At 37.1% G+C, this 18,349-nt stretch overlaps 3 protein-coding genes across 5 annotated transcripts; all 3 read left to right on the top strand.

Annotated features, from left to right (window-relative positions):
• The first annotated feature begins 549 nt into the window (after positions 1-549).
• On the top strand, positions 550-11,087 carry srp72 (signal recognition particle 72). Its single transcript, XM_081611818.1, has 19 exons — positions 550-699; positions 1,406-1,526; positions 2,313-2,433; positions 2,722-2,865; positions 3,707-3,818; positions 3,909-3,940; positions 4,922-5,046; positions 5,810-5,867; positions 5,949-6,080; positions 6,171-6,299; positions 7,361-7,433; positions 7,584-7,648; positions 7,756-7,851; positions 8,602-8,705; positions 8,789-8,867; positions 9,426-9,562; positions 9,641-9,678; positions 9,767-9,926; positions 10,254-11,087. Exons 1-19 carry the CDS (start codon positions 600-602, stop codon positions 10,432-10,434), a joined length of 2,007 nt encoding a protein of 668 aa, XP_081467944.1. The 5' UTR covers positions 550-599; the 3' UTR covers positions 10,435-11,087.
• A 1,148-nt stretch (positions 11,088-12,235) lies between these two features.
• arl9 (ADP-ribosylation factor-like 9) lies at positions 12,236-18,299 on the top strand. Of its 3 annotated transcripts, none has more exons than XM_017306971.2 (5): positions 12,239-12,374; positions 14,083-14,369; positions 15,125-15,302; positions 16,260-16,435; positions 17,467-18,299. In XM_017306971.2, exons 2-5 carry the CDS (start codon positions 14,148-14,150, stop codon positions 17,641-17,643), a joined length of 753 nt encoding a protein of 250 aa, XP_017162460.1. In that variant the 5' UTR covers positions 12,239-12,374; positions 14,083-14,147; the 3' UTR covers positions 17,644-18,299. The 3 variants fall into 3 exon arrangements, with proteins under 3 accessions (XP_081467943.1, XP_017162460.1, XP_008419380.1); XM_008421158.2 differs by having other exon boundaries at positions 14,083-14,375; XM_081611817.1 differs by lacking the exon at positions 14,083-14,369 and having other exon boundaries at positions 12,236-12,374.
• On the top strand, positions 12,283-13,479 carry LOC103471890 (snRNA-activating protein complex subunit 1-like). The gene has a single exon (XM_008421156.3). It carries the CDS (start codon positions 12,283-12,285, stop codon positions 13,351-13,353), a length of 1,071 nt encoding a protein of 356 aa, XP_008419378.1. The 3' UTR covers positions 13,354-13,479.
• Positions 18,300-18,349: the final 50 nt, after the last annotated feature.

Raw genomic sequence — 18,349 nt, 5'->3', positions numbered from 1 at the left:
GAATGTTTTTTCTGCAGGTGCTAAGGGGGAGATAAGCATTTTACTGAGGGTACCATGACAGATCTTTTTTACATTATAGTTGTCAACACACACGCATTAGTATTGTTATTCTTCAGACTGATTTGCATTTATTTGACACTTAGACGTCAGCACAAAGCCTTGAATCAATAGCCAGATTACTTCCAGATAATATTACATTGTTTAGGTTAAAACAGTTTTTATGATAAATGGGATACCCTAGTACTGACCCTTTGCAAGTCACCTTAGTATTACAACATTGTGACTTTATTCAATTATGACGAACTGGAGCTCCCTGTCTGAAAGACAGCTCGGCCTGCTGTCTGTTTTCACATTCTGAAATCTGTATTCCGATTTTAATCGGTGGCTATGAAGGCGTCATATGACTGCGACAATTTCAAATGAAAAATGTTTAAGGAAAATGCTAATTGCTTCACCAAAATAAACCTGCATCAAATATCAAGGCTGTATTATGTTGGTTCTTTAATATGTAAATGTTGATTTTTTTTTTTAATACTTGGTTTCTAGCCCGGAAGTAACATATTCTACTTCCGCCTACCTTGTCGGTCCATTCAGCAAAGATGGCGAGTGGAGGGGTGGCCGTGGCTTCGCTATGGACCGAAGTGAACCGCTGCGGACAGAGTGGCGACTACACCCGAGCTCTGAAGGCGCTTTCTAAGAGTAAGAGTCGGTTCCTGACAGGGCCGTCTTTAAAACTCGAGCCGCGGTCGCTGTTAGCGACATACTGTGCTGGGGATCATTGCTACTCAATAGCATGTTGCTAAGCTAAAACTGTCAACTCTGTAAAGGGAGACGTTCCGTTTTTTGTTGTTTGATAACCTCAGTGTTTCAGTTTATGAAACAGACGAGGAAGGTGCGTTGTGTGTCATGTTAGGTCACTATTGAGTTACATTTTCTCACTAGATTTTGCACCGGTGTATTCTGACCAATGACGTGTCCCTACCCTGACCTACTGTTGAGCTAAGAGGAGTTGATTACCACTTCAACTTTCATATTTTGATTTCAAGTCAAAGTCAGATCTGTAAAAACTATAATAATAAACACACATACGCATATTCAACATTGACATTTCGTTGATTTGCATAAGTAGCAAAAGGACATGATACTTGCATCAATATGATAGAAATTTCTTATATCACGTAATAGTGAATAAAATTAAAACAAAAAAAGGTTAGTGCACTTATAATTATTAATTAGGTCTTCAGAATATTAGGATATTATGTTGTTGTGATGTAGGGTTTGTAACTGCATCCCTAGTGGTTTACAAACTTAAACTGGGTTGATAATTCAGATGTAATTTGATCATTTTCTTGCTTTTATTATTTTATTTAATAACTTTTTTTTCTTTTTGCTGCCTTTGCTATAGTTCTGCATGAGAACAGGGACGATGTGACGGCCCTTCACTGTAAGATTGTTTGCCTTGTTCAGAATGGGAGCTTCAAGGAGGCGCTGAACGTCATGAACACTCACACCAAAGTGCTTGGGAGGTAAACAACTACCAAAATATTAAATTGTTTATGTTTCATATAGGGCTGCAACTAACGATTTTAGTATTCTATCGATTTAACAATTAATTGGCACATCCTGCAGATATTCATTTAAACACTTAAGCCTTTTTTATACATCATTAGAAATACAATAAAAGATGCAAATAAACATTTTATTAACTAAAATGCAATAAAAATTTGTTTTTTTCCACACTTGATCTTTTGTAGCTCGAGTTACAAAATGCTTCAACATGTGAGAGACTCATCCCACATCAATACAATACAGTGTAGGACGAATCTGTGGAATATACTTTCAATTAACTAATTAATAATTTGATAGCAAAAGGTACTTAATCTGAGATCTTTCTCATGCATAATGTGAACTAGGTGGAGTTAAAACTATGTCACTTGAGGACCATAACATATTTACAGACAAGGTTTTCTAACATCTTAAGAGCAAAGTGTATAAATTTTGTGCTGTTTTGACTTAATTACTGCTCTGATTTTGTAATTTTTAGCAAATTAAAGTTTTTGAGTCTGGGTGCTCCATTTATCGATGAATTAATTACTACATTAGTCGGCAATTATTTCAATAATCGGTTCAAAGCGATTAATAAAATTAATAGTTTTGTGAGGTTTAAGAAATAAACATAATCATAAAAACCTTCAGTTTGTAGAACAAAAGAAGAATCAGTTTGATTAGAGTGAATATTTAAACTGAGATTTTAAAACTGTCTGAATCTGGGAAGTGTAATTTTCTCTCTCTTTATTTTTTTTATATATTAGTGAAGTTGTATTTGAGAAGGCGTACTGTGAGTATCGGCTGAACAGAGTGGAAAGTGCGCTGAAGACCATTGAAAGTGCTCCTGACCAGACAGACAAGCTGAAGGAACTTTATGGTCAAGTGGTGAGACTGTTTAATGTTTCTACTGTTGTCTTTTCTTGGAGAAAATTGTACTTATTATTGGTGTTCATGTAGCTTGTATTTCTGATATACATCATTATAAATACACATAATTACATCCATTAATGTCCTGGTTTAATTTTTTACTAAATCTCACTATTGGCATCATGGAGACAGAGATTAAGCTTTTATTGATCAGTGTAATGACTTTTCCTGGTGCACTGTGGCTTCATTCTTCCTGTTCAGATGCTATTAGTGTGTCAGATGATCTGAACTCTTCTCTTTGTGTAGCTGTACAGACTGGAGCGCTACGATGAGTGCAAGACCGTCTACACAGACCTGATCAGGAACTCTCAGGATGAGTACGAGGAGGAGAGGAAGACCAACCTGGCTGCCGTAGTGGCTGCGATGAGTCAGTGGGAGAAGGTGCTGATGGTAATGCTCAAACATAGATCACATTTCATCTTTTTTCACTACAAAACATGTAAAATTAACAATTATCTACATTTTTGACGAGTTCAGTATTTTTACAAACTTTTTTTCATATTGTGGCGATTCAGCTTTTTTAAATTTTGTTTGTGACACAGGATAAAGCTGTGAGAATGATATATAAAGTGAATAATAGAGAACATACTTATTGTTTATTCAATCAAATATCCTGGAACTAAGAGATTTGGTTAAAGAGATTGTTGCCAATTCATTTACAGAAGTTCTTTGTCTTAAACTCAAGTGACAGAAATAACAGAAGGAAGTATGATTTCAAAAATAAAACTGTGCTACTTTAAAAACAATTGTGTATGGAGTGAAAATATGGAATAGTTTGAATGAGAAGTTGAAAAAATTCTCCACTATGAGCCAATAATTAAGTTGTATACACTTTAGAGTCAACAATGGAGGGAATGATATACGGTTTGCAACTTATATTGCTAACTTAATGTGAAATTTTATTTTGTAAATATTGAGAAATAGAAAGGACTTGTGCAAGACTTTATTTCTTCCTGCTCACTCGAGCATAATTAGTGTTGTAAGATGGTGAACTTGTAAATTATTTCTGAAATTAGTCAAATTGAGTGAATAAACTCATTATTTGTTTTATATTCATTTATTTTTGAGAAAAACTGAAAACTAAACGTTCATCAGAACCGAATTAAACACCCAAAAATTCACAATAAACTGAATAAAGTTGCTGAGCTCAGAAGCTTAAGTTGCATGAGTGTGATTTTATTATTGTTGTTTTTTAAAAACTGATCTAGAGTTGATCTTTTTTCCTTTTTAGGAGGATCTGGGTCTTTCCGAGTCGACGTATGAGCTCTGTTACAATACTGCCTGCGCTCTGATTGGTCAAGGGCAGCTGGCAGAGGCCTTCAACACACTACGGCAAGCCGAAGGTCAGCATGTTTATCATTACTCACCTCGTCGAACTGCTACGTTTCCATTCATGTCTAAATCAAGTGTTTCTATTTTTCTGTTTTTGGCAGAACTTTGTAGAGTCTCATTGGCAGAGGATTCGGTAAGTCATTGCTTTTATTTTGTTTATAAAAATTAATTCCAGATGCTATAAATGCCTGTTGTTATCCTGTAAGTTTGTAAAGTTGCGAATTATTGAGAAGATAACAGGTTTGAGAAGATTATGAACGCTGTTGTTCATTATTCTTGAAGAGTTTATTATTATACTAAAAGTACATGAGGGGGCATGTCATGTATTGTAAATTTATGTTTGTTTTTGCAAATATGTAAAATATTTTCCAGATAATTGCACACAGAATCTATTTGCTAAAATAAAAGATTTCCAGACTTTAATTACTTATTGGAGAATTTTACCCAATAAATTCCTTTCAATACAGAACATGTGACTAAACATTTGCTTTTGATATATAAATGTATCAAAATAAAAGCAAATGTCAATCATTGCAAACAATATTTCCATTTATTAGTAATTAATTGTTAATGTGGACAATTTTTAAATGAGTCTTTTGCTTCAAGCATCTTTATTCCTTAATTTTTTTAATTAATCTATTGTTTAGTGTAATTTTAAATCAGATTCCTCCAAGGAAACTCATTCAATTATATTTTTATATATTTTATTACATTGCAGTTTTGTATTTGTTCTATCAAGCTATGAATTAATTATATGCAAAATGTTCCACGTCCAGCAGGACAGAAATAAATAAATAAAATTAAGCTTTTTTTTTTTTTACAGATGTTTATAATGTGAAATGCGAGTTTAAACTGGAAGTTAATAAACTAGACCTCTCCCTAGTCATTTCACACCTTCAAAATGTTATAACTTAACATTTTTTGAGCTAACTTTGAAGCCATTGTTCTGTTTAAAAACTGTACAATAAAAACTATTACAATATTTAGATTATTTATTAAATTGTGAATTAATTTGATCTTAGAGGCATTTGACTTAAAACCAGCTATTGTGTTTGTGGCTTGAAGATTGTTTAATTTTGCCACCAGACAGCGATCATTTGTCGGTCTGTTTCAGGACGTGACTGAAGAAGACATCGAGTCGGAGCTGGCGGTCATCCATTCTCAGATGGCGTACATCATGCAGCTGCAGGGCCGAACAGACGAGGCTTTGCAGCTTTACAACCAGGTCATCAAGCTCAAGTGAGTCCAGACTCTGCTCAAGACGTGTTACTGAAATAATAATAGTGTTAAAAATATTTTTACTTGGGAGGCAAACGATTAATAAACTTAGGATTGTGGATTAATGGTATATATGGTTAAAATTGTTAAAATCGATTAGACCTTATTTCAGTGTTGTAGTTTGGCCTCCATCCAGCAGAGGACGCTGCTGGTCATCCTTAAGCGGGCCCAGAAACAAAGATGGCAGCCGCACCAGAACCAGTCCGGTGTGAGTTTAAAAACTCACCTTATGCGGTTCTGTTTAGAAATATAAAAGCTCAACAAGCTAATTAAGTTTTATCCTAATGGCGCTCATTCAGCCGAGCTGAAAAAGCAACATGTCAATAAAAAATGACTAATATGAAGATGAGGATGTGATCAAATAAAAGCTCAGGGTTTAGCGGAGAAAATTTGTAGCATGATGGAAAAAATTTGATTTTTATGGCTTTGATGAGTTAATAATGCACTTCATGGAGCGAAGTTTTAAAATTCCTTCAAGCGCTACAGACAGTACTGTATGAATATCTGTATGTTCATACTTTATTCTTTTAATCTTTTATTTTTCTATTCAGCAACTTGAGAGGTTAATGACAAACTCTACATATTATAAAACAATTAGCCCTTTATGTAATGGAAACACAGATTTTTAAGAACATGACCACTTCATGTCAGCTCATTTTAAACACAGTATTTCTCGTTTTAACATCTTGAACGGCTGATCCACGGTAATCTGATCTGGTTCCAGGCCCTCTGATGTCGGGCTTCTGGCTGTGACGGCCAACAACATCATCACAATCAATAAGGTGGGGGCAGAGCTAGCCATCCTATAGTGAAACCTCCTCACCTAAAAACGCCTGATAATAACAGCCTTTCTGTTCTTTTAGGACCAAAACGTGTTCGACTCAAAGAAAAAAGTGAAGCTCACAAACGCAGAAGGTGTGGAATACAAACTGGCAAAGAAGCAGCTGCAGGCCATCGAGTTCAACAAAGCGCTGCTGGCCATGTACACTAATCAGGTGAGGAAAATGCTCTGATTTCATTCACTTCTTCTACATTTTATGGCTCTGTTGTAATCCGGTCTGGCTTTGTGGTCTGGATGCAAACAGGCCGACCAGTGCAGGAAACTGTCGTCCAGTCTTCAGGCTCAGAACCCGGGTCACCCTCGACCCGTCCTCATCCAGGTGGCTCAGTTGTGCAGGGAGAAGCAGCACAGCAAGGCGGTGGAGCTCCTGCAGGTGAGCATCCAAGTTCAGATCCTGATTCACATCAAATTCAGATCCCGATTCACATCCTGATTCACATCAAGTTCACATCCTGATTCACATCAAGTTCACATCCTGATTCACATCAAGTTCACATCCTGATTCACATCAAGTTCACATCCTGATTCACATCAAGTTCACATCCTGATTCACATCAAGTTCACATCCTGATTCACATCAAGTTCACATCCTGATTCGCATCAAGTTCAGATCCTGATTCGCATCAAATTCAGATCCTGATTTGCATCAAATTCAGATCCTGATTGACATCAAATTCAGATCCTGATTCACATCAAGTTCACATCCTGATTCACATCAAATTCACATCCTGATTCACATCAAGTTCACATCCTGATTCACATCAAATTCACATCCTGATTCACATCAAGTTCACATCCTGATTCACATCAAATTCAGATCCTGATTCACATCAAATTCAGATCCTGATTCACATCAAATTCAGATCCTGATTCACATCAAATTCAGATCCTGATTCACATCAAGTTCACATCCTGATTCACATCAAGTTCACATCCTGATTCACATCAAGTTCACATCCTGATTCACATCAAATTCAGATCCTGATTCACATCAAGTTCACATCAAATTCACATCAAATTCACATCCTGATTCACATCAAATTGGATTAAATGCTGCAACGTGACATGCTGTCTTCTGTTCAGATCAATAGTAGGCCTGAAATGATTAATAGTGATGAATCAGTTATTGAAATAATTGTCAACTAATTAATTATTATACAGATCATAATAATTAATTCATTATTCAGATCTCACTAAAACCAAACAACTACAAAATAGACAATTCCTAAAACTATTTCTTTTGCCTTCATTAATAATGAGTGTACATCTTATTTATTTTTGCCAGATGTGGGAACATTTTACAACTAGAACATGTCATAATCTCACTTGGAAACATTAAGATGACTGTTATTATTTTTCTGCTATTCTTGGAAATATCTGCTTGTGTCTGAGGATCAATGATTTAAACCTTTTTTGTTTGTTTTTGTTTTGCAGCAATTCTCAGAGCAAAACCCAGAAAGTGCATCTGGCATTAAACTAACAATGGCACAACTGTTTTTAGTACAAGGTACTGACCCACTCCAGACAAAATTTCCTTTTATTTTACGCTTATGTTTTAAAGATAGATGTGGGAGTCATTCAGCTTTAATGTGTTTAACTCATAGCGAGTCGACAAACCCCAAAAATAAAACCCGTCTTTGATGCTTCTGCTGTTCAGGTCACGTTACAAAAGCCTGTGACGTCCTCAGATCCATTGAAGAGTTCAAGCACAAAGCAGGAATGGTGAGAATATTTACTCTTTTTGGGACTGCTAGATTATAAAAGGTTTCTGTAAAACCAAAGTGATCTGGTAGTTTAGTATTTTACTTGAAGTGTGTTTATTATTGTAGGTTTCAGCTCTGGTAACCATGTACTCCCATGAAGAGGATATCGATGGCGCCATCGACGTTTTCAAGCAAGCTATAGAGTATTATCAAGCTGAACAGGTTAGTAGGTTTTTCAGCTTTGTTTCCTTAATGTTGCCTTGGAAACAACAGCAAAAACACAACCTTACTAAGTATTTTTGTCTAGTTTCTAATACAACTATTTTACTACACTTGAAATAGGACAAAACTAAAATGTCAGCAACATATAGGAGCTTGTTAAGTAATTAATAATTTCTTAATATTGATTGACATATCCCTCATGTTATATGTGGAAAAAAATCTGCCAGTGGAACTAGTACTTTATTTCTTAATCAATATACTGTTGATTTGTGCTATTTGTAAAAAAAAAAAATAATTCTGTAAAATTGGATTTTATTCAGTGTAAAAAAAAATAAAAGTTGAATTTTTCTCCAGGTTTCAGTGAAATTTTATATTTATGTGACATAAGATTTAATTGTTTAAGACTTTTCCACATCTTTACTATTTTTTTTTCTTAACATGCCAGTTATTTGAGTTTCCACTATATTTTTCTTATTTATTGAGATACACTTATTTATTATTCAATTATTTGCCTTAGTGAGGTTTTTTAAATTTCAGGGTGCTTTCCTTCGTACCCAAAGTAATAAAATAAATTCTGATTCAGAGCCAGTAACGATGAAGGAGGCTGTAGATATTTGATCTCAGGATCATGTTTGAGAGTTTGAGATTTATAAAAATCTCAACAGACTTTCTTCTTCTTCTGCTTCTTCTGCTTCTGCTACTTCTGCTTCTGCTTTTTCTTCTGCTTCTTCTTCTTCTGCTTCTTCTCAGCCCGGATCTGCTGCACATCTGGCTCTGGTGCGAGAAGCTGCAAACTTCAAACTTAAGCACGGACGTAAAAAAGAAGCCATCAGTGACCTGGAGCAACTGTGGAAGTGAGTCCTGCAGAAACGCTTCCAGATTTTGTTCCAGATGTACATTTTCTTTAAAAACGTACATTTTCTTCTTTTCAACACAGACAAAACACAAACGACGTTCACACGCTGGCACAACTGATCTCTGCTTATTCTCTGGTGGACACGGATAAAGCCAAGTCGAATCCTTTCAAAGTTATTTCACTCATGTTTCCTTGATGTTGTAAATTCAAGCATTCTTTGGTTTTTGTTGCTTAAGATAATAATTTACAGTTTTTTCTGACAAGAATTAATTTTAGCTGTAGAGTAGAATGATTGGAATGATGATTATAGAACAAGATTTGTACTGGTGCTTGAAATCCTTGAAATTCAACTCGGCGTTTTCAAGTTTTGGAAAGTGCTTGATTTCTGGATAAAGTCCTTGAAAGTGCTTGATATTTAAACTACACAGTTTTGTAATTAAAAGCCAAAATTTGGAAATGATGACGGTTAAAACCAGATATTTTTTAACACTTAAAAAATATCAGTTATTTCTTTTTTTTACTGTTATTAAAAATAAAATAACTGAATGAATCACAATGTTAACTGTGATTTAACAGTTAAATTCCACATCTGAAGCGAACAGTTGAAAATGTACCTGGAAAACGCTTGAAAAGTGCTTGAATTTTTTTGGTTGCAGGTCAAACAAGGTGAAGGTTTTTGGCACAGATTTGTTGAGCGTCCTTAACGTTTGTCTCCAGGCTGAGCAAGCACCTGCCGTCTGCAGACACCATGTCCTTCAACGTGGACGTAGACGAACTGGAGAATTCTCACGGCGCCACTTATGTCAGGAAAAAAGCCGGCAAAGTGGTCGGAGAAAACCTTCCCAAGGAAATTGGGTAAAAAAATTTTTACACCAAAGAGTAATGCTTGATTTGTAATAATCAGTAAATACTGATCATTTATTTTTCTTTCAGCCAAGGCGAGGTCAAAAAGAAGAAGAAAAAGAAGAAAGGTAAGCCGCTGTTCATGTTTCCTACGTCTCTTGAAGACAGAACCGATCCCACGTCATTTTTTCTTTGTTTTTCTTTTTTTTTTTTTAGGCAAACTTCCTAAAAATTACGATCCCAAAGCGACGCCGGACCCGGAGAGGTGGCTTCCGATGAGAGAGCGCTCCTACTACAGAGGCAAGAAGAAGGGGAAGAAGAAGGAGGCGATAGGAAAAGGCACACAGGGAGCGACATCAGCAGCTTCAGCCGAGCTGTGAGTGAATGAACCCGCGTACCGTTTTATAAAACATCATCAAAACAGAAAATTGTATCAACAAAAAAATGGGAAAATATTTTACTTCCACCCCTCCTGTCCGCATTTTCAGTGTCTTTTTGATTTGCTTTGTTTTGGAACATTTGAAGGCTTTTGGTCCTTTTTATTAAAAAGGTTACCTAAAACAGAACTAATCTGAGGTGCTGAACCTTAGATTACAGTGCAAAGCCACTAATCCTGTTGTCAGAATGCCGCCTGGAGGTCAAACCTTTCAGTCTCTGTCTGTGACCTCTGTCTGACCACAGTGCGGTTCTTCTTTTTTTCCAGTGACGCCAGTAAAACCGCCACCAGCCCCCCGACGTCTCCCAGACCCGGGTCGGCGACCGGCTCGTCCACAGCCCCCAGCGGCAGCGGCGTGGTCCCGCCGCGACAGCAGAAACCTTCATCTGGAGCCACACGCAAAAAGGCACCACAGAAGAAGAAGAAGGGTGGCAAAGGAGGCTGGTAGTGATGTTTATGAACAACAGAGAGACGTCTGGAGGTTTTCATTTCAAGTTATTTCGTTTTTTCCCCCTCTCTTTTCTGGTAATTTATCCAGATGTGCAACCAAAACTTGCTCTTTGCTCTCCTGCAGCTGTATCTTATTTTGATGATAGATGATGAAATTACAGTGAGTAATTAAAGGACACTCAATAAAAACGCTTTTTATTGTTTGGAAACAGTGTTTATGCTTTTGTTTAGCTCAGAACAAGAAAACTACAAACAGCTGAACTGTATATTTGCATCGACTGTGCAATGAATGGTATTTTTCTAACCCTGTAAGAAAGATGAACTGTATTTAACAGCTTCAGAAAAAGTCAGAATGGACCTTACCTGTCACTTTGATAACCTTGACATTGTGTTTGCTGTTTATTTTTTCTTTTTAAACTAAGAGCCATTTTATGACCTGCGCTGTCTGGAAGCTCAAAGAAACAGATTTATTTCCACACAAGCTGTTTCTTCATATATCTCTTCAATTTCAGTCTGCTGCAGGGAAGCATGTTTTTTTTTTTTTAAGTGTTGCAGTGGATAATAACTTATGATTCACTTGCATGCTAAAATACAACTATTTTGGCCCAACAGGTCCATTTTGTTAAGTCTTAATAAATCTCTGAACGATGAGTCTGTTTGCTTTTGTTTTAAACATTTTTGTTTTCCTCTAGAAATACATTTATATACAACTACATATTTTAAAAAACCATTAAAAAAAGTAAATAATTCACTTTACATAGTGAAATACATTTATGACAATAGCTTACGGAGAATGGAAACCCCAAACTGGTGTCTCGGAATGTACATATTACATAAAATTGATTTAAAAAAACTTTCGCTTCTCAATAGTAGATTCGCTTAAACTTTTAGGATATGTGTGTATGATTTGTACTTTTAAAAAAAACAACAATTTTTATAGTTGCATAGTGGCTTTGTTCCAAATCCAAATATCTGATCCTGGGTTCCAGTTATTCATTTAAATGCAATAAAAACTGCAATATGTTGTGGCCCAATTTCTTTTTGGGCCACAACATATTGCCCAACATATTACTTTAAATCAGTGATTTAAAGTAATTTTCTGTGTTATATTTTTCTGTTAGGAATTTAGGTCACTCCAATAAACATTATCTACCTTAAGGAACTCTTATCAGATAAAATATTTTTATAGTTGTGTTTTTGACTCTCCCAAAGGGCGCACATATTCATTTAATTTAAAAATAAGATTCGAGCCCTGTAATTGCTATCTTACTAATTAATACAAATATTTAGCTATAAACGAGATCTGATGCTTCAATTTCCATCAGATAACTGCAACTGGGAGCTGAACTTGACGTCAGATCGAGGTGACGTCGTGTTAAGATGTCCGAATTTCAACATGGCGATGCCTATAAGCATTTTGTGCAGTACATAATTTTAAGTTTTACTTTCCATAAGCAAACACCACTTTTAACTTGTTCAGTCAGTTTAAAGTAGCAGACAGACGTCTTGTGAAATAAACTTCATCTTCGAACCGTTTATGCGAGGAGCGGCCATATTGAAACGGGAAGTCCACCTTACTGTGGGTTACATGAATTGCTCCCAGTTTTCCAGTGGAAAATATGACTTAGAACGGCGTTGATTTTTCCAACTTTGAAGTTGAAATTTCCCAGTTCCGACTACAACTGGAACACATCATTAGTGGGTATGAAACGGAAGTAAAAGGTTGCAAAATAGTTCTTAAGCCACTAGAGGGCGGTGTTGTTAGTCACTAATAAGAAACACCTGTCTCATTAGTTGGACAGCAGGTAACTGGTTTGACTTTTTCCGTGGAGTTTCTCTGGACACTATGCCATCTTTCTACACGGATTTCTTCTACGAACCGCTGACTGAGGACGTGGAGGAGCTGCTGTCCCGCTTCCAGAGCACGGACTCGGTCAGGTATGGCGTCTTCTCGGCCATCTGGAGGGAAATGAAGTTTTCTGACGTCTTCCTCGGTACCACCAACAACTCTGAAATGAAGAGGTTCTGCCGGGTCGCTCTGGCCACAGCTGTAAAATACTTCTTGCCTCCGCACAGCTACCAGATCCGGGTGGGAGGTTTGTATCTGATGTTCGCCTTCTACCACACGCAGCCGACCTCCACACCCGTCCGGATCAGGCTAGCTCTGCAGGATTGGAGCCATGTTCAGAGGTTCCTCACGGAGTCTGAGGCGGCAGAGCATCATGATGTTCTCTACATCTATCACAAGCTTGCTGCGACCAAAGCTTTCCACTACACGGCCATGCCGCATTTTCTGACCTTCCAGAAGCAGAAAACAAAACCGGAAGTTCAATGCAAGGAGTTCCTAAGCAAGGCGTTGGTACTGCAGGAGCTCCAGTCGGCATTTATCTTGGAAGAAATGGCCGACATCCAGAGCCACTATGAGAAGCTGAAGGAGGCCGCGCAAGTCCGTGTTGATGTCAATATTACTCATCCGGACTTCACTTCCCGCCTAAAACAGTGTATGAATGAGTTCTTCTCATGGCAGCAGCAGAGGGCTTTACCCAAAGAGAAAAATGTTGGAGGTGAAGTGGATAAAGATCCGGAGGAAGACTGCAGCAGCAGAGCCAGACTTCTCTCCTCTATCAAGCAGAAGAGCTATAGCAATGTCCACACGACATCCACATCCCGGAGACACAGAGAGGTGAAGGCAGACTCTTCCAGCTCAGATGGGGAGCAGGTCCAGAAACCTCCAAGAAGGAAGACGCATACCTCTCTGCGGGCCCGGACCTGGAATAACCTGGGGAGGACGGATGAGAAGAGCAACACCAAGATCTGGCTGCTGAGCACCCCTGAGCAGCGGCATGGGGTTCCTCTGAGGAAGATGAGCCAGGCTGCAGCATACACAGAGTACAAAGTGATGAAGGAGGCGGGATAACCCTGAACTCTTAAAAAGTTAGCTGGATCTGTTAGTTTTCAAAGAAATACTTTAAGAAGTTTGTAGCACTTAAATGTTTTATTTATTTTTTGTTAAAGGCCATTAAAAATTGTTGATGAAACGTTGCGTGACAAGTTAAAGGCTTTTTGTTTGTTATAAGCAAATAAAACAAGCTGAATAAAGTTACAAAAAAATCTGATAAAAGCTGTTTACTCTTCAGTTGAGTGTTTAAACTGCAAGAAAAATGGACCAATATGGAAAATAATTGTAAGTCAACTTTAAACATTTAAGAACTAGATGTTAAGCTCAAAAATTCTGAGTTGCAGCATTATGAAGCTTATCTGGAATTTCAAAACATTTGAACACAGCAAATTCTTCAATATGTCACAATATTGAATTTATGCTAATATTAATGCTCTTTTTTTTAAACGCCAAAAATGTATTGAAGGATTTATAAGAAGCTCCTGCACTGTTTGAACATAATTGTATCTCAAATCAGGAACAGCAGCGACCTCCACTGGTCAAATCTCGCTTTATCATCTCTCAACAGATTTGCTCCACCTGGTGGTCACTTCTTAAAACTGCATCAATAGAAGCTGCTTCACCCGGATATAAGGCATGGAGAAGTTCATCCGGAGCTTCCTGTGACTTAATCCACTTGTTGAAGAGAAAACTGTCGCATGGAGTAGCGTAGACAAACTCCGTTTTTTTTTTTTTGTTATAATTTAGATAATGTCTTCTTCACGCTCTAGCCGGCGCCCACTACGCAGCAGTTAAGCCGACATTTGAGCACCATGCTCGGTGTGAGGAATGCCGGAGTCCTCGGCGCCTCCGCCGTTCTTGCAGGCGGAGTCGCTTATCTTGTCTGGAGTTACGGTTCGTCCCGCAAGCAGAATAAGCTCGACTCTCGGCCGGGACAGGATGGCGTGGAGAAGGTGAAAGTGGAGGTGGAAAAGAAGAAGAAAGCTCCGGTAGAAGAAACCGTTGTTTCCGCTAAGGCTGCAACAACAGCAGCGGTAAAAGTGAGTTTTTCTAACTGAAAAGGTTAAGGAGTTGGAAATATTCACTCTAGATAACTTCAGGAAAATTTTTGCTTGTTAAAACTACCTTCAGTTTTAGTTTTTAATTTCAAACCTCCATATTGTAACAACATGTTAGAGCACGTTCTCTGGAAGTTATTGTGAGTTGTATTCTGGGAAATGTATTTCATTAATTATCCATGGTTTGTTAACTAGTTACTAAATGCATATCTATTAAAATGTAATATTTCGCGGGTCACGGTGACGGCCTGTTGGAGTAATTGGTTTTTGTAGCTTTTGTTCATTTTGTATTATTACTTGGAGCATGCTTGCTATTTTGATTTACTTTATTATACATTTTCTGAAACTGTTTAAAAGTTTTTTTTCAAATAAGAGTTTATTTAAAAATGTCAAAAGGACGGAAATAAAAATAATAAAGCATGAAAAGAAAAAAAGATGACAGATTTTGTTAGACAATATCTACCAAAATGTGACAAATAAGAATAAAAATTATTATTCTGATTCCTGACTCAAATTACAAGACCCATAACTCTATAATTAACAATTGTTGAAAGTCTTAAAGTCTTAAACATCTGTTTTAAATTGTTCTACCACACATCCTCAATCTTTCAGCTCATTTTCTCTCCCCACTTGTGCAGATTTAATTTCATCAATAATACAGGACTCAGTCATGCTTAAACTCATCTTTTGCGTTCCTTTATGTTTTCCTACAGCTGTGTTTTGTGTTCCAGGCCCACCCTGTGGAGTCAGAGGGAACCCAGGTTCTGATTCTGGGTCTGGACGGAGCCGGGAAAACGAGCCTGCTGCACTGTTTTTCCAGCGGCAGTCTGGAGCAGGACGTGGAGCCGACGCAGGGCCTTAACGCCATCTCCATCAGCAAAGATGACATGAACGTTGAGTTTCTAGAAAGTGAGTCTGAACTTGTCGGCTTTTCCTTGACGCAGAGATTTAAAATGCCCCGAGTCGTATTCACCGATTCATTTTTCTTCTCTTGGTTCTGTAGAGTTTATGGCTGAAGTTATTGCCTAACATATTATTGCCTAAAACAACATAGCATTATTTTAGTGTTTGCTTGATCAACACTAAGCATCGGTCTAGCTTCTAGTGCAAATATCTTGTTGAGATCAACTTGTAAAGTAACTTTTCAGCAAGAAATATGAGCTCAATAATTTAGTATTGATGAAAAGTACCAGTAGTGGATCATTTCATTTATTATGTGGGGAAAACGGTGAAATAATCTGTCACTGTAACTAGCACTACTTCTCGCATTTCTTTCTGTAATGTTACTTGTAAGTTAGTTTTGTCTTTTTTTCAAGTGTACTAAAATGTTTGAAATGGAACAAAATCACTTGGCAAGAGTTTGTGGTTTTGCAGTGTAACATTTGTTGTCTTGATTATTTTTTGGATTGAAATGTTTATCTATTATGTACAGTATTTGCTTAATTACTGCTATTACTGTGTATTATCTTTCAGCACATAGCCTTTTCTTGCACCTGAATGAAAAAACTGCATTTTGTGTTTAAAACGAAGAAACCAGTAAGAGGGGAAAATACATTTTGCAGCACTTTATCTCGCACATGATCAGTGAAACACTGTAAACCAAAGATCATTATCTAAAAATGTAGGTTTGTTTTAAAGTGAAATTGGTCAAAATAAAACAATAATTTCTCTGTCATCATTAATTGCTTCATTTTAACGAGTTATAGTCTCATTTTTGCATTAAATTATATATTTTCATTCCAGTGCCAAGTAGGTGACTCTGTACTTTTATATTTTGAGTCTCTTTTATTTTACTTTAAATGTAAATAATTCAAGACATTTAGATGTTGAAACATTTGAACTAAGCTCGGTTTGTGTCCGTTTCAGTCGGCGGTGGGGAGAATCTGCGGCCGTACTGGCAGAAGTACACGCCCAAAGCTCTGCTGCTGGTGTTTGTGGTCGACTCCGCCAACCCAGAGCTTTTCCCAGTCACCAAGAAACATTTACACGAGCTGCTGGTCCTTCACCCCCACCTGCCCTTAATGGTGCTGGCCAACAAACAGGTGAGAAGAAAAAGCAACCCTGGATGACACATTTTAAAGGTGACCTACTGTACTTGGTTGAACAGATCTGTGGGCGATACAAAACATGTTCATTGCATTTTTTGCACAAAATGATCAGATTTGAGTTACGTCAGTTCTGCCTATTTTGAACTCCTGTTTTAGTACGTCTGCACATCAGGGCTATTATAGACGGATAAAGGGAGTACATTTCTGCCAAGAAACAGAAAATTTGAGATTAATCTCAGAATTTTTCTAGAGATAAACTTGGAAATTTCTGAGTTCTAATAGTCGAGCATTTGCAAGAAAAGAAAAAATTTTGACTTGAACGAGCTCAGAAAATTTCCAAGTATTTTCAAAAAGATTTCTCATATTAATCTCAATTTATACAATTTTTGACGGAAATTTACAATTGCCCTAATGTGATGTTATAGTTTTAGGGCCTCTTGTCACTTTAAATCCAAATAAGCTGCTTTTGGGCACGCCCGCTAATACTTGCATGTGAAAATGGCTGCAAACAGTTGCATAATTATACAACCGTACGTCTTTGAAAAGCAGAAGTAGAGCCTCCTGTACAACCAATAAGAATGCTACAAGTGGTTTCTGGATCGTAAGTTGGCAACAAAACTGTTGGCTCTTTCAGCAGCCATTGCACAGCTCATACGCATACAGCCAGATGAACAAACCTGCTGGAGCTCAGCTTGAGTTGCTAGGTAACGGGCTGGACTTAGCTGGGGTTGCTAGGTAACGGGCAGTGCCTGATGATTTGTTACAGCCTGAAGTTTTCTGAAACAAGTTGTTTTAAACTTATTGTCAAAAAACAGATGGGTGTTTTTGTTTTTTTTCAGTGGTTGGGCTGTTTTTAGACGCTGTAGAAACACAAATGGAAGTACAAACATGCGGAAACTTTGCGCTAATATGTCTTTTTTTAATAAAAATTAAAAGCTAACTGAGTTTTACTGCTAATGAAGTCAAAAGAGTTGCTTTATTCATTTTGAGCCAGGTGTGTCGTCATGTTTATCTTCTGATTCCAGGATCTTCCCACATCCTGTAGCATCACTGACCTCCATGACTCTCTGTCGCTGTCTGAAGCCGGGGACCGCCAGCTGTTCCTCATCGGTACATATGTGAGGAAGGGCGACTCGGAGCTCAGCTCAGGGGTCCAGGATGCTCGGGACCTGATCTTCCAGATGGTTTCTGGAGACAGATAAATCATGGAGGTTTAGAAATTATGCAGTGTTGCTGATCCAATGCAACAAATCCTTTACTTTTTTCATTTGCATTCTTATTTAAAGAAATTGGAGGGCATCAAAGGTTTTAAGTTCAGGGTGACTTTGTTACATGCATTAGGTGTTTTAAAGCTTTAAAACATTTATTTTTCTTAATTAATGTGCTTTAAAAAAATAATAAATAACAGACAGAAAAATAAACCCATTAAAGTCTCTTAGAGGGAAATTGTAAGTCTGAACTTTTTGTTTTATTCATGTGAGCAACAAAATTATATTTGGTTATTGATCAGGTTTAGAGCATTTACATTTTTCAGCCACTTGGAGCCGCCAAGGAGCCGATTCATTTATATTTAAACTTTTAAGTTGGTTTCAAATTAGAAACCTGCAGCAGAAACACTACGCACCACCGTTATTTTACTGTGTGAAAGCTGTTTTCCGTTTTAAATGTTTATTTTGACCGTAAGTAGACGGGGATTTCTTTTTTTAAGCCGTTAAGCAGGTGGATGTTTTTATTTTACCCATTTCATTTTCTGTTTTTTTTTTTCCTTTTTTTATTAAATCTGGAAATCTGTTTAGTTCACTCGATTTACAAATGTTTCATAAAGCTGAGCTACATTAAAAGTTTGAATAAAAAGACATATATTTGTTCAATTCTCTTTTTCATGCTTAAAATGCATATTTTACAAAA

This window comes from Poecilia reticulata, chromosome 10, assembly GCF_904066995.2.
Source record: "Poecilia reticulata chromosome 10, P_reticulata-male-v2, whole genome shotgun sequence".
NCBI lineage: Eukaryota > Metazoa > Chordata > Actinopteri > Cyprinodontiformes > Poeciliidae > Poecilia > Poecilia reticulata.
Note: the sequence above shows the minus strand (reverse complement) of the source record. Positions and strands in the feature narration are given on the sequence as shown.

What these genes read in the sequence shown, in the direction of transcription:
- srp72 (XM_081611818.1), top strand. Translation starts at nt 600, where the DNA reads ATGGCGAGTGGAGGGGTGGCCGTGGCTTCGCTATGGACCGAAGTGAAC. An exon ending in AGTGGGAGAAGGTGCTGATG is followed by an intron (nt 2,866 to 3,706) that starts GTAATGCTCAAA and finishes TTTCCTTTTTAG; the next exon opens with GAGGATCTGGGTCTTTCCGA. An exon ending in CACACTACGGCAAGCCGAAG is followed by an intron (nt 3,819 to 3,908) that starts GTCAGCATGTTT and finishes TGTTTTTGGCAG; the next exon opens with AACTTTGTAGAGTCTCATTG.
- LOC103471890 (XM_008421156.3), top strand. Translation starts at nt 12,283, where the DNA reads ATGCCATCTTTCTACACGGATTTCTTCTACGAACCGCTGACTGAGGAC.
- arl9 (XM_008421158.2), top strand. Translation starts at nt 14,148, where the DNA reads ATGCTCGGTGTGAGGAATGCCGGAGTCCTCGGCGCCTCCGCCGTTCTT. An exon ending in GAACGTTGAGTTTCTAGAAA is followed by an intron (nt 15,303 to 16,259) that starts GTGAGTCTGAAC and finishes TGTCCGTTTCAG; the next exon opens with TCGGCGGTGGGGAGAATCTG. An exon ending in TGGTGCTGGCCAACAAACAG is followed by an intron (nt 16,436 to 17,466) that starts GTGAGAAGAAAA and finishes TTCTGATTCCAG; the next exon opens with GATCTTCCCACATCCTGTAG.